The 19,105-nt window shown below is 37.4% G+C and overlaps 1 protein-coding gene across 1 annotated transcript; it reads right to left on the bottom strand.

Moving 5' to 3' along the window:
- Positions 1 to 7,865: 7,865 nt before the first annotated feature.
- On the bottom strand, positions 7,866 to 17,354 carry LOC130072681 (G protein-activated inward rectifier potassium channel 1-like). The gene is made up of 3 exons (XM_056237893.1): positions 17,129 to 17,354; positions 15,198 to 15,449; positions 7,866 to 8,714 (listed from the first exon to the last, which is right to left on the bottom strand). The coding sequence occupies exons 1-3, from the start codon at positions 17,352 to 17,354 to the stop codon at positions 8,077 to 8,079; spliced, it is 1,116 nt and encodes a 371-aa protein (XP_056093868.1). The 3' UTR covers positions 7,866 to 8,076.
- Between the last annotated feature and the right edge of the window lie 1,751 nt (positions 17,355 to 19,105).

Here is a 19,105-nt window from a genome sequence, read left to right as displayed (position 1 = left end):
CATTGCAGAAACCACATCAAACACAAAAAGGTCTTTTAACAGAAATTTGAGTTTAAATTACACACAATATGAAGTTAATGTAATGATCAACATTAGTATGCCAACAAAACTCAACAAAATGTTTAAAACTTAAAATGTTTTTAACTTGCAACCATGCATTTATTTAAGTCGTCATAACAGGTTCCCTGAATTACTTTTTAGAGATTCTTTGAAACTGTAGATATGCAGAAAACATTTGAATTTTGTATATTTTACATGTGACATTTAACAAAATGTTGTTATACACACAGTATATATCATGTTTTGTAATTTGTTTTGAATTTAATTACAGCCATCTGACATTTAACAAAGTTTTTAAAAACGTCACACTTTAAACATTTGTATTTTTAAACAGCAGATTTCGCTCTGAATTTTTTACAGGAGAAATTATTCATATTTTACAAGAGCTTCAAGCCTGCAAAGTTGTTTAATTCCATTGAGTCAAAAATGATGCTACACGATAATAGCACACCACCAACTGAAACTTGTTTCGTTCAACGTGAAAATCCAAATTGTAAGAACTAGTAATTCACAAAAGAAAAGCAATAAGGAACAGAAGGAGATAAACACATATAATAGCCTCTGCCTCAATGGAAAGGCTGTTATTCAGCTTCATACAGCAGATAAAGAACACTGTGTGATGTACTCAGAGTTTATATTTATTGAACAAATCTCCAGGTCTGTGTGATCCTTGTGGAACTTGAGGACTTATGCCAGAAGTGAGCGAGTTCACTGCGTGTTCCAGTGATGTCTAACAGACTCATGAGGAGATTGTTGTTTAAATCCCACTGATTTGTGTCCTTTACAGCCATTTAAAGAATGTTCTAAGAACTCTGTAGGTCTTATAGAGAGTGGATGATACATCTGCTAAAGACATCTGCTGACTAACCAAATAAATGAGCAAATCTGTCCTCCTTGACTGTAGTGGGAGGAATACAGCAGTATGTTCTTGCTGTGATGAGTTTTAGTTTTTTTTATAAACTATGGTTTACAGTTTTAGTGAAGAAGGCTGTTTGTGGTGGATTTTCTTAGTGTGCTTGCAAGTACAACATGTTCCTGAATCAACATACACTGTTCCTATTTAGGGTTAGGCTGTGATTGGTTGAAAGAAGTTTTGGTCCAGAAAAACAAACGATGATGGATCAGGAACATACTTGTGTAGCCTAATGTTGTCTCATTCAAGCCATTGCTTTGAGTGGACATGCTCATTTCTCACCGCTTTCTCCAAAAGACACACAAGCACATTTACACTCTAACAAGGTGTACACTTCATATAAAATCTCTTCTATCGAATCGTTGTGAACACATGCAACCAGGAAAATAACGTGATCAGACTTGTTTTGGGATGGTGATCTTGCCGTCAAAGGGCAACCATGAGACACAGGGCCTAAAATCTAAATTGTCCAGATAGAAATGTATTGCCCATTTTCAATGGGAAAGTGCCCAAGCAACAATCGCTCGGCAAGATTGCCCAGCAACATTGCTCAAAAAGTTGCCCTTTGTATCATCATCTTGACAGTTGACAATTTTCAAAGAAAGAAAATACAAATACAGGGTTCCTGTAAATGTTCATCTGAACAAAGTGTGGTTTTTGTGCTCTAAACTGAGGCTATGATGTTCCCCCGAATCATTTTGGTCTATTTATAAACATGTTAAAAAAACAGTGTTCTCATTTTATTGTTATCATAATTGCTACATCTGACGTTAAATCTAATGGCAATCCAGGTTTTCACTTGTTTTAGCTTGCAGCAATTGTAATTTGTTTTTATATAGTTACTTATTATTATTACATATTTTTAATTACACTTTAAAAATCTTCTGAAACTATTTCAGAAAAACAAATTTTAAAAACAATTTTACTTCAGTCTTTTTTCTACTAAAATTTAATTCAATGTGTAGTCGTTTCTTTGTCATTATTTCTGAAATTTACAAACAATTTCTAAGTGAAACTTGTTTTAAAGTAAATCCTGCACCAATTGTTTTTTTTTTTTTTTTTTTTTTTCAGTGGAGGCTATTATTGTTTTGTGAGAATGACCAGCTGTAGCCTTCATTGTCCCACATATTGCAAGGCTACTCACAAAATAAATTGGTGGTACCCATAAATTAATAAATGGAGATGAAATATTATTTTAAGTTTAGATTATATTTTTTAATTGACCTGTATCTTAAAGCTTTTGCTAAAGAAAATCCACTGCAACAAGACATTTTACAGTAGCTAGCCTAACATACAGACGTGCTTTGGGGTTATTTTCACTGCGATCGATAACTGAGATGCAAGATGATGCCTGTTGCCTTTGTATGAAACAAGAGAGCGCGAGTCCACAGTATGATATAAAAGACATGACAGAAGCGATGTTTTCAGCTACTCCGACGAACGTCTGACTCTGATAAGCACTGCCATGATGGACGATGGAGAATATTAGGAAATATCAGATCGTTGAACTGACCAATCAGAGTCGAGTGTTCCAGAGCGCCCCGTGATAAATAGTCTTAATCATTACCGGTCATGATTATTAATTACTGCTGTAAGACATTCAGGCCTGCGAGTTTCTGTCTGTTTTCTCATTGTCCAGAATAATCCTTTCAGAGATGTCCTATTCCTTTCCTTCACTCTTCTAAGTTCTTCTGAAACTTTAATGTCAGAAGTATTTTTACACCAGCAGTCTGTCAGAGTTATTAGTCTAACTCAACTTTTAGACACTGTGAGGAATGACCCGGAGAAAACTGTAATCTCTGAAACTCTGATGTGAAAGATGAAAAGAGTAGCATGATGAAGACTGGATAGTAGAAGGATGTTCTGTAGTTGTCCGTTTTAATATGACAGGTATAAAGGTTTGAAATAACATGACACAAGTCTCTGTTATTCTATATGTTTATGCACTAATTACATATATTACAGTAAGAGAATTTAAATGTAATGGAAATTTAACACGTGATCTGGTCTTTATTCCCCCCACACATACTATGTTTGATTGTACACACACATAATATAAAGCTCACTCTCTCAATACTTCACTGCTTACGTTGGTCTTCTGTTTTTTTTTCCCGCCAGCTTTAGCTCTCTGTGTTCCTGCAGTATGTCACTTTTGCAGTGAAACCTGAAACTCATTCACTATTTGAGCTCTTTTTCTCTCTGTGTCCCTCCTGTTTTTCAATTTTTACCTTTCAAGCCTTCTCAGCTTTTCTCTCTCTCGCTTATTTTCTGCAGAGCAGAGGTGCTAAATGGACAGGCTTTTTCATTCAAACAGTGATCACAGAGCCCTGTCCATGGTGCTGAAACTTCTTTCTTTCTTTCTTTCTTTCTTTCTTTCTTTCTTTCTTTCTTTCTTTCTTTCTTTCTTTCTTTCTTTCTTTCTTTCTTTCTTTCTTTCTTTCTTTCTTTCTTTCTTTCTTTTTTTGAGCTAATAATGTGATGCTCATTTTTTTCAAATGTAATAAAAATTGACTTGAGATTGACTTGAATACACATTAGTAATAAATGTTCTCAATGTCTGAATTGAAATAAGTTGACTTGAAAGCTTTCTTAATTTATGATTTGTTTTATCTATTGAAAAAAAAGATGAGCATGTGTCAAACTTAAGTGTAATCAATGATTAATAGTAAAAACACTTGACATATTTAGAGTTGTTTAATCAATACACTTGCTGAAAATATATCAAATTAATCAAATTCATGTATCAAACAGGCATAAATAAAAAATACATTTCAAAAAGTGTTAAGAAGATTTTTAAATGATTTATCATTTACATCATTGACCCTACTAATATTGCTATTTTAACACTATTTTTATTTCCTTGTCCTTTCATTTCTATTGTGTGTGACTCCTCTAATTACTTACTCTGTCAACCAATCACTACACATTCAATCACCAGTAAAGCCCAAAGTGATGATCCTCTCAACCAATCACAGTAAAAGGTCCTAATGGATCGTTTTTAGACAAAATGGTCATTTAATGTGTTTATTTTTCTCTACGGGTAATGATTAGAACATCAAAATGTCACCCCATGCATCAAACAAGGTGGCAGAAAGATTGTTTGAATATGAATATGTCACCAGCCTAATGATTTCATCCTGACAGCGTCAGCGTTTAATGTATTGACTGAATTTATGAATTCCATTTTCTGATGGAAGCTATTTTACATCAGTTTTCATGTCATGTATCCTCAAGAATGCATTGTGTCCATTTGATGATTTGTTACATAAGCTCTCTCTCTCTCTCTCTCTGCTAGTGACAAATTCAGTGGTCATTAAACAATTCTACAAATGCATTAATTTTTTTATTAAAGTACCAGGGTCTGTAACATTATTAATGAGCAAGTTGTTTAGACTTGAAATGGACTTGAAATTAAAAAGAGCATTTTACAGACTAAACTCAAAGTCAGATGTATGTACCAGAGATGTATTATATACGGTGGCCGAGACAGCTCAACGCGCTGCAACTGAAGCAAACACTTGCAAATAGAGAAAAACGCGTGCAAATAGAAAAAAACGCATGCAAATAGAAAAAAACACATGCAAATAGAAAAAAGCACCTGCAAATTAAAAAAAAACATCTTCATCAGTTTCACAACACACGTGTGCTCCAAATAAGGAAACGCGCTGCAAAAGTTCACAACACAACCAAATACAGAAAACGCGCTGCAAATAACACAGACCACAACGGAAATGTTTCCAGGGGAACCAAATAAGTGACGAACCCGGCTGGGACGTGCTTATTGCTCGTGAGCTTCCCTATGCCATACTCCCTTCGAAGGGCAGATTGCAGAGCCCCCATAGACAGTATAAGAAGTGGACAGAGCGATCTCATTGGAACTCAGTTGAGACAGTTGAAGCCCATTTTTAGCGATTTTTGAGCACTTCCGTTCCTGACGCGCAGACTCAAACCGACTCAAACTAAGCTTGATGACGCGTGCAACCTGTCTGACAGACGTTAATCTTCTAGTAGCTGTGCGTGAAAACTGCCAACGTTAATCTTGCAGAGAGGGGGAACTTGAGCAAAGAGTTCTTTGGCGTGAGTGAGCAGGAGTAAGTATTCCGTTGCTTTTATGGACTCATTATCTATGGGCTTCTCCCTTGACGGGGCGTCCCCCCGATTGCCTGCGAGCTTCTCATCCTGTCTGTACGGTAATTTCTGTACAGCGCGACAGAGAGTCGAGTGGTTATGACGCAATCGTTAGCCTATTTTTACTAAATCTGATTCTACGGGGCCATAATGTAACATAGAAGGTAATGGAGCCCTTTATACATTGTCGTGTTTCTTTAGAAATAAATAATGGACAAATGGAGTCTTTAAACGCCTCAGATGTAAAGTTATTCGCTGTCAAAGTGACGCCAAAATGAATGGGATTCAATGGAAATGCTAACGCAAGTGAAGTTCTGCTACAACATGGCGGCACCCGGCCGACTTCAACATCCGGTCGATGGATTACCCCCTTGAGAGCCCCTTTGGAGTGAGCAAGGCTCTAGTGTGCTGTTAGGCAGCCGTGTGGAGCGCACTTGATGAAGGGAGCAACTAAAGACAACGTAATTTCCTCAGTATTTTCACCTGGGATGTTCCCATGACAACGCAGCACGGTGTCCATCAGCTGGTCTTACGACAGAAATATAATGCTGTTAACATAACGGATGCAAATACATTTTTATTTTTAGTTTACAAAAAAAGCTTTTAAAATATGTGTTATATTGTGTCTCAACTTTAAAATTTTGGACCCTACATTACCTAACATTTCTTACAAAACTTTTCTTTATGTAAATGTAATAACATTAAACAAATTGTACAGTGTATGATCTAAAGATAAATATCTTTCCTTCATGTTTTTCTTCTTTATCTTTTTTATTTATTTATTTTAGTTTCCAGCTCATTGTTCTTTTCTCATTTGTATTCTGATGACATTGAAAATATTGTTAATACATTTTGTACATTGTATACAAGTTGTATGTCATAAAAAATGTAATCTCTGTATGTTTTGCACAAATAAATAAAGTATAATTTTAAGCTGTAAGCACCAGCACGCATAGATTTATGGATATGCCAGCACGTCCCAGCCGGGTTCGTCACTTATTTGGTTCCCCTGGAAACATTTCCGTTGTGCTCTGTGTTATTTGCAGCGCGTTTATGTATTTGGTGGTGTTGTGAGTATTTGGAGCACACGTGTGTTGTGAAACTGATGAAGATGTTTTCTTAATTTGCGTGTGTTTTTTTTATTTGCACGCGTTTTTTTTCTATTTGCATGCGTTTTATTTTATTTGCATGTGTTTTTTTTCTATTTGCACGCGTTGTTTTCTATTTGCATGTGTTTTCTTCTATTTGCATGTGTTTTCTTCAGTTGCAGCGCGTTGAGCTCTCTCGGCCACCGTAATTATAGCCCTTCTTAAGACATTAAACTGAATTCATATGTCTCTTACTCTTCTGTAGTAGACAGACAGGCTACTACACAGACACCATGTTGCAGCTTTATAAATAGAATTTATTCATTGTAACTAAGGATACCAGAGGGTTGTATGATACATAGCTAGAGATGAGAAGTAGGCATGCACATACGTAATTGTTTGTAATAGTGACATTTCTAAGTGTGCGAGTGAAAGACACTGGGCGACCATTTAGCCACCAGTAAACAGAGAAATCAAATCACAGTACTTCCAGAGTTTTGTGCTTTCTCAAAGAAAACAAGCAAACAAACAAACAAACAAAACGATTGACAAAGAAAATAAAAACTCAATGCCATCTCTCATGCTTTCTACTAGTAATCTATACCTCCAACTAGTTCTCACACTGCAAAACATCATATTCTTAAGTAATTTTGCCTACTTTTCCAGTTAAAATATCTAAAAATCATTGAAAATTCAGTTTGAGTAAAACATAAATTTACTTGTAAATCCAAATGCATGAGATGTTAAGACCCTAAGACTTGTTTACAGAGAATGTAGCTTTAATATAGGTGTATTTTTTCTCTGTATTTTTTATGAATTTGGCAAACACTTTTATCTAAAGTGACTTGCAATGGATTTAGGTTTTTTTATATCAGTTTTGATAAATCACTTGCTTACCCTGGGAATTGAACCCATGACCTTTGCATTGCACTGACAATTCAAAGTATAAACAAACAAAAACAAGTGATGAAAGAAATCTACCAGTATATATACTTACATTCAAGATATAATATAATAATAATAATAATATAAGGTATCGTTTGAAGTCAGTACATTTTTAAATGTTTTTAAAAGAAGCATCTTATGTTTACAGAGGCTGCAATTATTTGATCAAAAATACAGTAAAACAGTAATATTTTGAAATATTATTACAATTTAAAATAACTGTTTCCTATTGAGATGTATTTTAAAATGTGATTTATTCCTGTGATGATAAAGCTGAATCATAACTCCAGTCTTCAGTGTCACATGATCCTTCAGAAATCATCATATGTTCATCAATCATTCTAATATGCTGATTTGATGCTCAAGAAACATTTCTTCAGAAAGTTAAAAAGCCTTTACTTTTGTAACATTAATGTCTTTACTGTCACTTTTGATCAATTTAATTTATCCTTGGTGAATAAGTTTTAATTTCTCTTTTAAAAAAAAGTTAATACAATCTTAATGACCCCAAACTTTTGAATGGTACTTTATATACCGTATAAAAAAAATGTTATTTAAGTCATGTTTATCAAGTAAATTTATCTCATTTCAAGTTTTTTTTAAAAAAAATAGTTTAAATTAATTTTGTTTCCACTATCTTTAGATATTTTAACTTTTAAAACATGTTTTGTTTTTATGGATTTTTAGATAATTTACCGTGAAAGAAGTCAATAAATACTAATTCAAAATACACTAATATTTTTTTTTTTGCAGGTCAAGCCAATGCAAAAATTCATTCACTGTGCAGTCAGAAAGTTCACATTACCGTTACTCTACAAGAGTCCTTGTTCAGTTCAGAACAAAACAATAATTTTGCCCTAATCTGGATGTAGTTGTGCTCATCGTAAATAAACCGTAAACACTGCTCTTAGATCAGTACAAAGTTCCAGAAGCACTTCCAGGTCAGCGATCTGCATTCATCCTCCTTAATTTGGCAGGCAGGTTGTCCTCCATTCGGCCACCAGGCGTGTGTGGAGGAGCGTGCTGGTGTGTGGGGACGACCACTGGGGTGGGAGGCAGACTCCTCTGGTGAAGGTCTCCAGTGGACAAGGCCATGGGCTGGAAACCCACCTTTAGGGCTTTGAGGTGGAATCGTGCCTCTCCGTCAACCTGCCCAGGACTAGAGCTGAGCCGCTGTAGTTTAAGAGGAAGGTCCCCGGTACTCGAAGCCTTTTCGGAGTGCTGCGAGCTCAAGCGTAGCGCCTTCCTCTGCAGATCTTCTCTGCCAGACGAACTCATTTTCTGGAGTTTACTGGGCAGCTTGCAAGAAGCGCTTCCGGGATGCGCCCTTTCCTCACCTGTTTCCAGGCAGTCCATGGAAAACCCTTTCTCGCGGTGCGGCGTGAGCAGGGGAGAGGGGAGCGAGGATTTCTCCTCGTATTCTTTCACGCTGTAGGGTGGCGTGGGCACCTCAAAGGTGCTGTGAAACTGGGAGTAGTCCACACGAAAGAAGCCCTCTTCCAGAGACATGACAGGCAGGAAGCGGTGACCCCACAACACCTCATCTTCCGTGTACGAGGTACGAGCCTGACATGTCATACCTGTGAGAGACGGCGTATAATAAACAAGCATTACAATAGAGAAGAAAGGTTGAACGGTTGAAACGTATTTCAGATAAGGTGGCTTTCATTGGCAGGTTGGCCTGGCCATGAGAATGATTTATACTGTCCTATTCCTTTGTCTTCCTAGAATGTGATTGAAAGACTCTCAGTACATAATGTGCGTGAGAAGGCAGAGTTTTAAGACTCCTGCAACCATAATTCAGCCAGAGGGCCATTCAGTGAGTCATAAACACAGCCCAGCCATAGCTTTACACAGCCTTGCTCTTTCGCTTACAAACCCGGCCAGGAAGACTGAAAACCCAATCTGCTCCTCGATGAAATCAATACAGCAATCACTAAGCAATTGGTGTTCCTCAAGAATGCATTGTTGTTGTTTTTCTGCAGGGTAATTCTGTCATTATTTTCATGGGGATAAACCAATAAATCAAAATAGAGATAAAAAATGTATTCTGTTATGCTGAAGTAGCATTTGTGTCTTTTCAAACAGAATGGTGTTAAAAAAAGGTATATGCTTCTATTATGAAATAGTTCCAGTCCTCAAATTTTATTGGCTGAGACTGTCAGTCTGTGTAGTGGTGGGGATATTTCAGTGTCTTTTTCTGCTGGTTACATTGCCAGTAGTTGGTGACAAATGACTATATTTATGAGTGGGGCATTGAACTAATTTACTCACTGAAACAAGTAAACCGAATCAAGTATTGCCACTGTAAACCCAATTAAGATGGTAAAACTCAAAAGAAAATTTGGGTAATGAGTTACATGAAATTTAAGTAAATTTTAGCATTTACTCTCCCTTTCGAGTGTCATGGCAAAGCATGCTGGGAAATATAAATCCCAGCCAAGTTTCAGTTCAATTTAAGTTTGCCTAAATTAAAAGAATCAAGTTCATAAAACCCAAAACAATTACACAATTCGGATGAATTAAAATGTGTCCGTTTTGTGAACTCATAAGAAAAAGAAAGTTATAAAAGTTAATTTGATTGAACTAATTTGTTTAATTTAAGTTTACACTACTCAAACCAATTAATTATTTTGAGCATTAGGGTTTAAACTTTGCAGTGTAATGCATTGTTCAGGCATTCACTCAAGTGATTTGTTGAAAACACAGATTTGTGCATGAATGAAACAAGTGATTATGAATGAGTAACTGAATCATTCATTTAATTGATTCATTCAAAAATATTGATACATTAAAGGTATTGTAGGTAGGAATTTTATAAAAACCTTTTTTCCAAATGTGTTTTAACTTTCTGTATATATCAATGTATAATTAAAATGTAAGTACTCCGATAAAAAGAGTATAAAAATCGAGTGACTCTAGACCGTTTAATCTGCACTAAACACAGCTCATTATTTCCATCCGGGACAAAACAAAGGATTGGCTTAGGCGACTGTCACTCTCTCGCAACCATGGCAACCACCCTTTTGCCACACAGGACCTGCCCACTTGCGCGTATCCGTTTGATTTGAGGAATTCAAGAGGCACGGAACCTAGGAATAGCAAAACAATGGCAGAGAAAGATCAATCAAAATTCACATATGCAGTTCGCGAAGACAAACCAGGCAAAAAAAGGAAGACAGTAACGTTACTAGAAAAGGTAATGAACAAAAAGTCTTTGGATAAACAACGAAATAAAACGCGTGTCAATATCGGCGTGGCTTTCCAGCGATGGCGAACTGAGAGACCTCAAGGGGCTGAAAAGTGACGCCTTGTGACGACCTCCTCTGCTTCGCCCTCGACCCCGGATCTGTCCTCGAACACCATATATGTTGTGAATGTTACACGAAATTCATCTTCATCACAGTGTAAATGATGGCAATGGAAAAACGTGTATCATGCAACCTTTTTTAGCTTTGCCTTATAGATAACTAGCTCGTTAGCGAATCAATTAATATATATTTTAAACTTTACCAATATCAATATGCTCGCTTGATAGTGAGTACTAAAATACATATTATTTGTTTATCTTCATAATGATAAAGTTAGATTTTTTTATTACATGTGATTCTGACATGATGTCACTACATGCACTGCACTCCTTCCTCTCCTCTCGTTTCAGGTAAATAATGCGTCTTCAGCGGTCGGAGTCGCGCGTTCATGTGTTTTTGGGGCGTGGCTTTGGAAGGAGCCCAGAAGGGAGGGGGTGGAGTGAATAGAAATAATTAGCTGTCTTTAAAACAGTCGTGAGAGGTCTACAGACACTCGATTTTTATACTTTCTTTTTCAGAGTACTTACATTTTAATTATGCATTGATATATACAGCAAGTTTAAACAAATTTGGAAAAAAGTTTTTTTTTTTAAATAAAATTCCTACCTACAATACCTATAATGAACAAAATAAGTGATCATAAGTCATTAAATCATTTACTCAACGATTTGTTCAAAACACTGGTTCATTAATGAACAAAACATGCAGTTATACGAGTGAGTCATTGAATCTTCCGCTCAAGTGATTTGTTCAAAACACTGATTTATTCATGAACGAAATCATTAGGTGTGTTGGACTTAAAGTGGCGCTGCGTAGAGCTGTGTATGACATCAAAGTACCGTGAGAGCGATTAGAGAGCAGGCGGCTTCGTGGTATTTTGATGTCATACTCCTATCAGTCAAACACACATCCTCACTCAAACGTTTCGTGCAAAAACGTTGAATCGTTCTTGAATTAAACACCAGTCCTGCCCATTGCAGCATAATGGCTAATTCTGCTGTGGCTTCATTAAAACTATTTCCATTAAACTGCGCTTGAGAGTATTACAGATAACTTAAAGCATCAAATTTGTCAAATATATAATAAATAAATATGCATGGGTAGGGGATCTGTATGTAACTTCATCAGTGAAAGGTGTTCCAAGTCTGCAGAGCTCCTGTGTGGGTCTGCTCATGATTAAATAATTATCATTAAAGATAGCCTACTAATTAGCAGCCCCTAAAACATGAACAAGCCTCAAAAATGAGGGATGAAAATCCCAACAACTCGCTTTGTGAGCATTTCTGCTGGCACTACATCATCCCATGTAATTAAACCAGTTTATGTGACATTAATCACACTGACAATTCCATATTTTGCTGCCGGAGTGGCCGTGCAGAGTAGGAGCAGTGGGGTGGCCTGGCTTCAGCTAAAGGCTTAAATGATGGATCAATGCTGGACAAAATTTTGCGAATGTATCAATCGCTTCACTGTGCTGAAAGCAGCTTTTTAAGCTCTTATTTATAGCAAGACACATTTCACAGTCTTCACAGTAAGACTCTTGATTGCGCAATACTCTGTCGGCATACATAATTAGGGTCTGTCTTTCGTCTCTAGTCTGATCTATGGCATTGATTAAAGAAAGCCTATTTCACACTTGCATTAAGTCTATTTAACCAAATTGCACATATATTTCGTTCTTTGCCATTTCTTATTAGGGTATACAAAGAGAAGATGCAAATTAAAGTGAGTCATTTTGATTCTGTGAGGTGCAAAAGTTCATGCAAAGCCCTGCCGTAAAAGAAATACAGAGCTGTAGCTTTGTCTTGTAATATTGAGTCTGTAAAATGATTAACTTGACATTCCTATCCTGTCTTTGTCCAGGGCTTCAGTGGATCAATAAGCAATTATGAGTACATGATAGACCTCAGCTCCCCAACAGCAGGGTGGTAAAATCACCACATGACTGTTTGCCCCGTTACTGGCCTGACAAGAAATTAATTACTGAATTAAAAGAGTAAGTAAATGAATAGATGGTTTAACAGGAGTCTTCCTCTGGTGTGCACTGATATGCTTGATACGTTTTGTGTCTATCACTGCTGTAACAGCTGCATAATGAGCATTGCTGACACATTGTAATGTAATATCCTCCCTCGCTTTGTCTCCATCTCACATCGTCTCTCTGATAGAGCGAGAGTTCAAATTGAAAGGCCCCCTGCATGGTGTTTCCATTTTATCAAAGGTAATTTACAATAAAACAACTAATAACTGAATTCAATTTCTTCTGAAAGGTTATAAGGTGTGAAAGAAGTCACAAAAAGAATTCAAAAATAATTTTCTGATAAAAATGTCAGTGCTTTCCGGGGAGTTGCTATGCGGTTGCTAAGGTATTCCAAGTTTTTATCATTTACCAGTGTTGTTGTTGTTGTTGTTGCTAACTAAAGTTGCTAAAAATCAAAGTAAAGCTGAAATAAAATCTAAATATTTATACACTTTAACTTATACACTTTAAAAAACCTTTATGAAAATTAGAAATGTTGCCTTGGAAACTAACTGAAATAAAATAAGTTTAATTTGAAGAACTGAAAATCCTAAAAATAAAACTGAAATATAAATTAAAGCTAAACAGAAATAAATAAAAAACAACAATAAAAATGACAAAAATCACATAATAAAATGACTAAACCTTGTGAAAATATGAAAATTAAAAATATAAAAATCATATTATTCAACATTAATGAATCCTAAAATAGTGCGTAAATGATACAAAAATAAGGTCGCTTACTGGCTCAAGCCTCTAATCTGGTCCATATAAAGTCACTCCTTCAATTTAAATCTATTGTATTTTTAAATTCATTTTATTGTGAGAAAAATCCTATTATTTGGAAATGTAATTAATAGCATTCATCATCCCAATGATTTGAGGTGTCACTCTTGCTATATGTCAAAGTTTAATTCTTATGGTTATAGGAAAAATGTCAAATCACTAACCCTAAATATGAGTAAAAGTAATAGTGATGTTTAGAAAACACCACTAAAAATGAAATGAGAAAAATAGCTGCTGTCGTCTTCCTACTCCTCTTACATCCTCCAAAGAAAATCCCATTTTGCCTTTCTTCCTCACACTCTGCCTGCATAAAAAACACCAGGAACCGATTGACCTCGAGCGAGGTCTGAAGCTCATACCTCAAACTGACAAGCATGTGACTGAAAAAAAAACGTATTATGCACAAGGCACAGTTAACAGCATTGCTAAAGCACAGACCTGAATGAATGCAATCAGAAAGACACCTTATTACAAACCACTCGACACCCCAACTGACCTGACTGTATATTATGTCCATTCAGATGGAAAACCAGGACTGAGGGATGTGAGGAAGAATAGAGAGAGGTTATCAAGTTTAGAAGGTAAGTGTGGGAAAAGTGATATGTTCACTTCAATTTGATAAATGAAGATGAATGATGATAAATAAACACTGCTAAAAAAATCCTTTTCTTAATTAGTAATTGTGTCATGGTTTCCAAAATACATCAAAACATCATTAAAACAAAATAAATTTACTTGAGCAGAGAATTTGCATAAGACTTTGCATAAGACGTACTTGTTTTCAGAGAATTCATCTTGAGAAAATGAAATTTGCATTGGCATAAAAGTTTGGGGACACTAAGATTTTTTTTGCTTTTGTTCAGAAAGAACATTAAAGTGATCAAAAGTGGCAGTAAAGATATTTATAGTGTTACAAAACATTTATATTTAAAAAAAAATGTTGTTCTTTTGAACTTTCTATTCATCAAAGAATCCTGAAAAAAAAATGTTTCATGGTTTCCAAAAAAAAATATTAAGCAGCACAATTGTTTTCAACATTGATAATAATAAGAAATGATTATTGAACAGCAAATCAGCATCTAAGTATATGATTTTTGAAGGATCATGTGACAAGAATGGAGTAATGCTGAAAATTCAGCTTTGCCATTACAGGAATAAATTACATTTTAAAATATCCAGTTCAGTCGTGAAACTAGAGGGCATAGGCTGGTCCTTTATGCAAACTGCAAGCAATCACATCATTACCGCATGGAACAAGCTGATTGGCCACTGTTGATCCTGCAGCCAATGAGATTGCCTGCTCAACATTTAAATAGTCTGGTTCATTTTTTGCTGTATGCTAGTCTTGCAGCGTGCATGCAGAGTTCCTCTGAAATCCTCCACCTCCCCAGCTCCACCTGCCTAGATCTGCAGCAATAATCAACAGCAGCAGTGTAGCAGATCGAGTTTGCAAAAACCAAACCATGAACATTGCCAATAACATGCTAAAAATATTCTGAGTTGTCATGATTGAAATATATTCATAAAGAAAACAATTATTTTAAATTGTAAAAATATTTCACAATATTACTGTTTTTACTGCATTTTTGACCAAATAAATGCAGCCAGCTTTGGTGAGCATGAAATACTTCTTTCAAAAATATTTTAAAAATCTTAGCGACCCAAAACTTTTGAACTCTAGATTGTTTTGTTCTTAATAAAAAAAATAAGATTTATGCATACTACAAGAAAAAAGACCCTAAATATTTTAATTTATTTGCTTAAGGAAATCTTGTTTTAGTAATGGTTAGGTATTTTTACATGAAAACGAGAAAAAGAATTACTGTGCAAATTGGCCGAGGGGATGCAAGCAAAGTTGCATTGTAAATGAACTTTTGTGACATCACATTCTTAAGCCAAATGATGTTCCTAAAGAAATGGAGAGTGGAGTGAATAATGCGACTGACCCGTTGTCTCTACAATGCCTTCCAAGATGACGACAATCTCAAACTGCTCGTTCATGAGCGAGCGCTGGGACAGGTCGAAGAAAGGGCTCTTGGGATTGATCTCGTGGCAAATGGTGAGGGGAGACACCAGGAAGAGTTGGTCAGCACCTGTTCCAAAGCCCACATCCAGTTCACACTGATCCAACGGCAGGAACTCGCCCTCCGGGGTCTGACGAGACTGGCGAGAGACATTATCATCATTATGGTCACCATCTTTACCATTTTACATTGAAAACTTCAATTTAAGATTATGCTCTTTAATATCTGAAACAAATTACAGCAGAAACAGTCAATCTAAAAAACAAAAAACCAAGGATGGTATGAAATGGAGGTGGAAATGGAAAAAGGAAATTGAAAGAAGAATGTCAGCATGTGTATTTACAAATTTTATGCTGTATAAACTGAATTGTAATCAAACCCAAAATAACAGAATATAAATTGAAATTGAGGGACAAATTCATGCTGTTTAGAGTGTAAGGAAAATATTCCTCTCTAGAAAAGTGAAGAGAGAGTGAAGAGTGAATGGGGGATTTTGATAAGCATGACTGCTCAGAACAGTGAAATAAAAAACGCAGACGGAGCAAAGGAGGAGGCTGGGGTGAGATAAGAAAATGCCTACAAAGCATTGTGTCATTTCAACCGTGATTTAAGAAGATAAAGAGAGTCTTTTCAGAGAGCGAGTGAAGTTTAAGACCTACTGATTTACAGGGCGATGTCAAACTAGAAAATGAGAAGGAAACTCCAATGAGAAGGATATGTTTTTCTACACAGGCTAGTGAGGGGTTTGTGTGGCAAAGGCAGAGGATGGAGCCACACACACAAACTCTCTTATGAATAATGTTGCTGTAAATACAAAGTGGAAGAAATCACTCTTACATTCAGTTAGTTGGCAGATGTCCTCTCACTTCCAAGTCTCCATATCATCATCTCTCATTACAGTGGCCTTACTGGAGCTGTTTAGGCTAAGAGTGTCTCTAAAGGGCCCTACAGCTGTGGAACGTGGAAATGTGATGAACGTGGGATGTAAACCAACAACCCTCTATAATAGGTCCATTACTTAAAACACTGCAGCTCAGAGGGGCATTAAAAAGCTTCCACGTGGAATCATATTCCACATGTAAACCACACAAAACTGTCTAGGCATTTCCAATCTCTAAATACAGCCAAAGTGCATTAGACCTACAGAGGTGATTGGATAATAACTTTGTCATCATCATTTTCTCCTTCTTTCTTTCTTTCTTTCTTTCTTTCTTTCTTTCTTTCTTTCTTTCTTTCTTTCTTTCTTTCTTTCTTTCTTTCTTTCTTTCTTTCTTTCTTTCTTTCTTTCTTTCTTTCTTTCTTTCTTTCCTTCCTTCCTTCCTTAACTATTACTAAATAGAGTAGGACTTAATAATAGAGTTGACTATGACACATCTCTTTCATTGTAGTACATGCAATGTATGTCTATGCCGTTTTATTGTTGTATATGCAATGCATGTATAGATATCATCATGTTAATTTTTTTTAACATCATGGTATCTATGGTGACAAACAAAGCCCATTTACCTATCTATTATTCTGTCCTCCCAATGATGCTGTAATCTCGTGAACCATTTGTATTTAATAGTGATGGTGATAATAATATAATAATGTCATGCTGTGGCTGTCTTTAATCAATTAATCCACAATGGAAAAACACAGGAGATTGTAGGAGATATAAACAGAAACAACCACAATAACATTGACGATACAGAAACATGAGCTAAGGAAACTCTGGGCTTAAATACCAGAGGAACAGAACAGAAACAGAACAGGTGTGTGGAATCAGGAACTGCAGAAACTAAATAGAAACTCAGGTAAATGGGAACAGGGTGAAAACAAAACTAAAACAGAACATTCATGTTACAGTACACCCTGGGAGGGCACATCCTCATGTGTAATAGTCCAATTGGGGATCTGGAGGAGGACATTACGAGCGTGTAAAAGGCAGGAACTAAGAGCCGTTGGTGTGGGAGATGCCAAGGAGGGGATGATGGTGTAAGGAGCCAGGGAGGAGTCAGTAGCAGGAGTAGCCACTCTGGGACCCAGAGAGCAGCCAGGACAAAGGCCCACAGCGGAGTCGAGGAAGGGAGGAGCCATGGTGGAGTGGAGACTTGGCTGACAACACCGGACCGATAACTGACGGAGACGAGGCCAGTGGAAGTGGACCCCTATGCTCAGGCGTAGAGCAAGGTTTGGGTGAGATTGGGTGACACCATTGATCCTGGAGGCCGAGGCGGAGCTGCAGAAAAGAGTGTCCGAGGTGGAGCCAGGGTGCCAGAGGACTGAGGTGGAGCCAGAGGGAAGGCGGAGCCAGATGGAGCCGAAATGGGTGGAGAGAGACAGTGCAGCGGTTGGATCAGAAGTCTGTCGCACAGGCAGAGCGACGTCTGACCAAGGCGGAGCCAGAGGGAGCCTGGTGAAGCCGCAAGGACGATGGTGGATGGTGGAGCCAAGTGAGGAGCCAAGGTATAGCAGTTAGGTCAACAGACCGAGGTGAAGTGACTGAATCAGCTGCTGGAAGCAGAGCCGAGGGATCCTCTTTACTCAGTGGAGCTGGAGACTGGAAGGCCCGAGGTAAATCCACACCGTGGAGAGGAGTCAGAGGAGAAGCAGAGGGGCTAAAGGGAACCAGCAGAGGCGGGGCTGGGGAACTGGCTGTTTTTGGATGAGGAGGCGGGAGAGGGAGGCTGGGCGGTCACTCTGGAGACACAGTGAGACTTGGAGCTGGGTGGAACCACCAGGGATGGGAGAATCAGGGAAATTACCTCCTCCAATTCCTCTAAATAATTTCCAGAGGCCAGGTACAGCTCATCCACACTGGCGGGGATGTGGGCTGGGCTTCACCCCCGTGCCCTCAAACTGCGGTGGGCTCAGGCATGAAGTCCGTCCTGGGCAGTGTGGACGGCTGGCTGAGCTCTGGGTCTGGAGAGGGGCTGGTGACGTCCTCCTCAGCAGAGCAGATGGTGCATGGGGACACGCAGTTCACCAGCACCCAATCCACAAACTCGGCAAAATTCCCCTGAGGACCCACACCTGGTGTGCTTTCATTTCTGCATCGAGGCTGGTATGATAGAAGAAATTTCATGAAAATTAATGAAGCACGCCAGATGTAAAAATCTGACATTACACAATTACACATACAAATCATCTTTGTGTACAAATTTGTATGCAGCTGAACAGATAGGTGAAGAAAGGTGAATATGTATTTATAAAGCATGTGATGAATCTATTGAGTTGCTAGGTGAGTTTGAACTCTTGTTGAAAGGAAGGCTGGCTGGACAGGGCCTATTACTCCTGCATCCAGTGCACCCAAGCAGAAAAATTTAATAGTGCTCATACAGACAGAGTATGACATTTCTCTATCTCTCTCTTACCCCATTATTCTCTCCATCTCACTCTTATTGCTCTTTCTCTCCTTGTCTTGTACTTTCTCTTGCAAACACATTCTTGACCAGGCCAAAAAATCAGAGACAGTGAGGGAAATTTCACCATAAGACGACACACATAGATCAAACTCGGAAAATATGTCTGGTTTTCATGGCATCACATGGCAGGTGTTTTTTGTCATAGTGATGGCATAATGAATTTGTGGTTGAGCCACCAGCCTTGGATCAGATTTTATTAGATTGTCAGTTGACTTGATTAAAGCTTTAATGTGGGATTGATCCAGTAACCGGTATGGCTGGGTGATCCATTGACTGGGTGTATTGATTACAGCATGAACAATTAACACATCAACAATTAGCAAAACTGCATATTGAGTGTTAACTGCTATTTAATTATTCAAGGGGGATTTTGATCTCTTTTTTTTTTTTGTTGACCAGATAGAATTATGATGATGATGTAAA

Source organism: Rhinichthys klamathensis, unplaced genomic scaffold (genome assembly GCF_029890125.1).
Source record: "Rhinichthys klamathensis goyatoka isolate OS25496 unplaced genomic scaffold, OSU_Roscu_1.1 h1tg000503l_1, whole genome shotgun sequence".
NCBI classification, from domain to species: domain Eukaryota; kingdom Metazoa; phylum Chordata; class Actinopteri; order Cypriniformes; family Leuciscidae; genus Rhinichthys; species Rhinichthys klamathensis.
This window is presented reverse-complemented; position numbering and strand designations above follow the sequence as displayed.

What these genes read in the sequence shown, in the direction of transcription:
- LOC130072681 (XM_056237893.1), bottom strand. Translation starts at nt 17,354, where the DNA reads ATGGCTCCTCCCTTCCTCGACTCCGCTGTGGGCCTTTGTCCTGGCTGC. An exon ending in TGAGGATGTGCCCTCCCAGG is followed by an intron (nt 15,450 to 17,128) that starts GTGTACTGTAAC and finishes AAAATGGTAAAG; the next exon opens with ATGGTGACCATAATGATGAT. An exon ending in AGGCATTGTAGAGACAACGG is followed by an intron (nt 8,715 to 15,197) that starts GTCAGTCGCATT and finishes CGTCTCTCACAG; the next exon opens with GTATGACATGTCAGGCTCGT.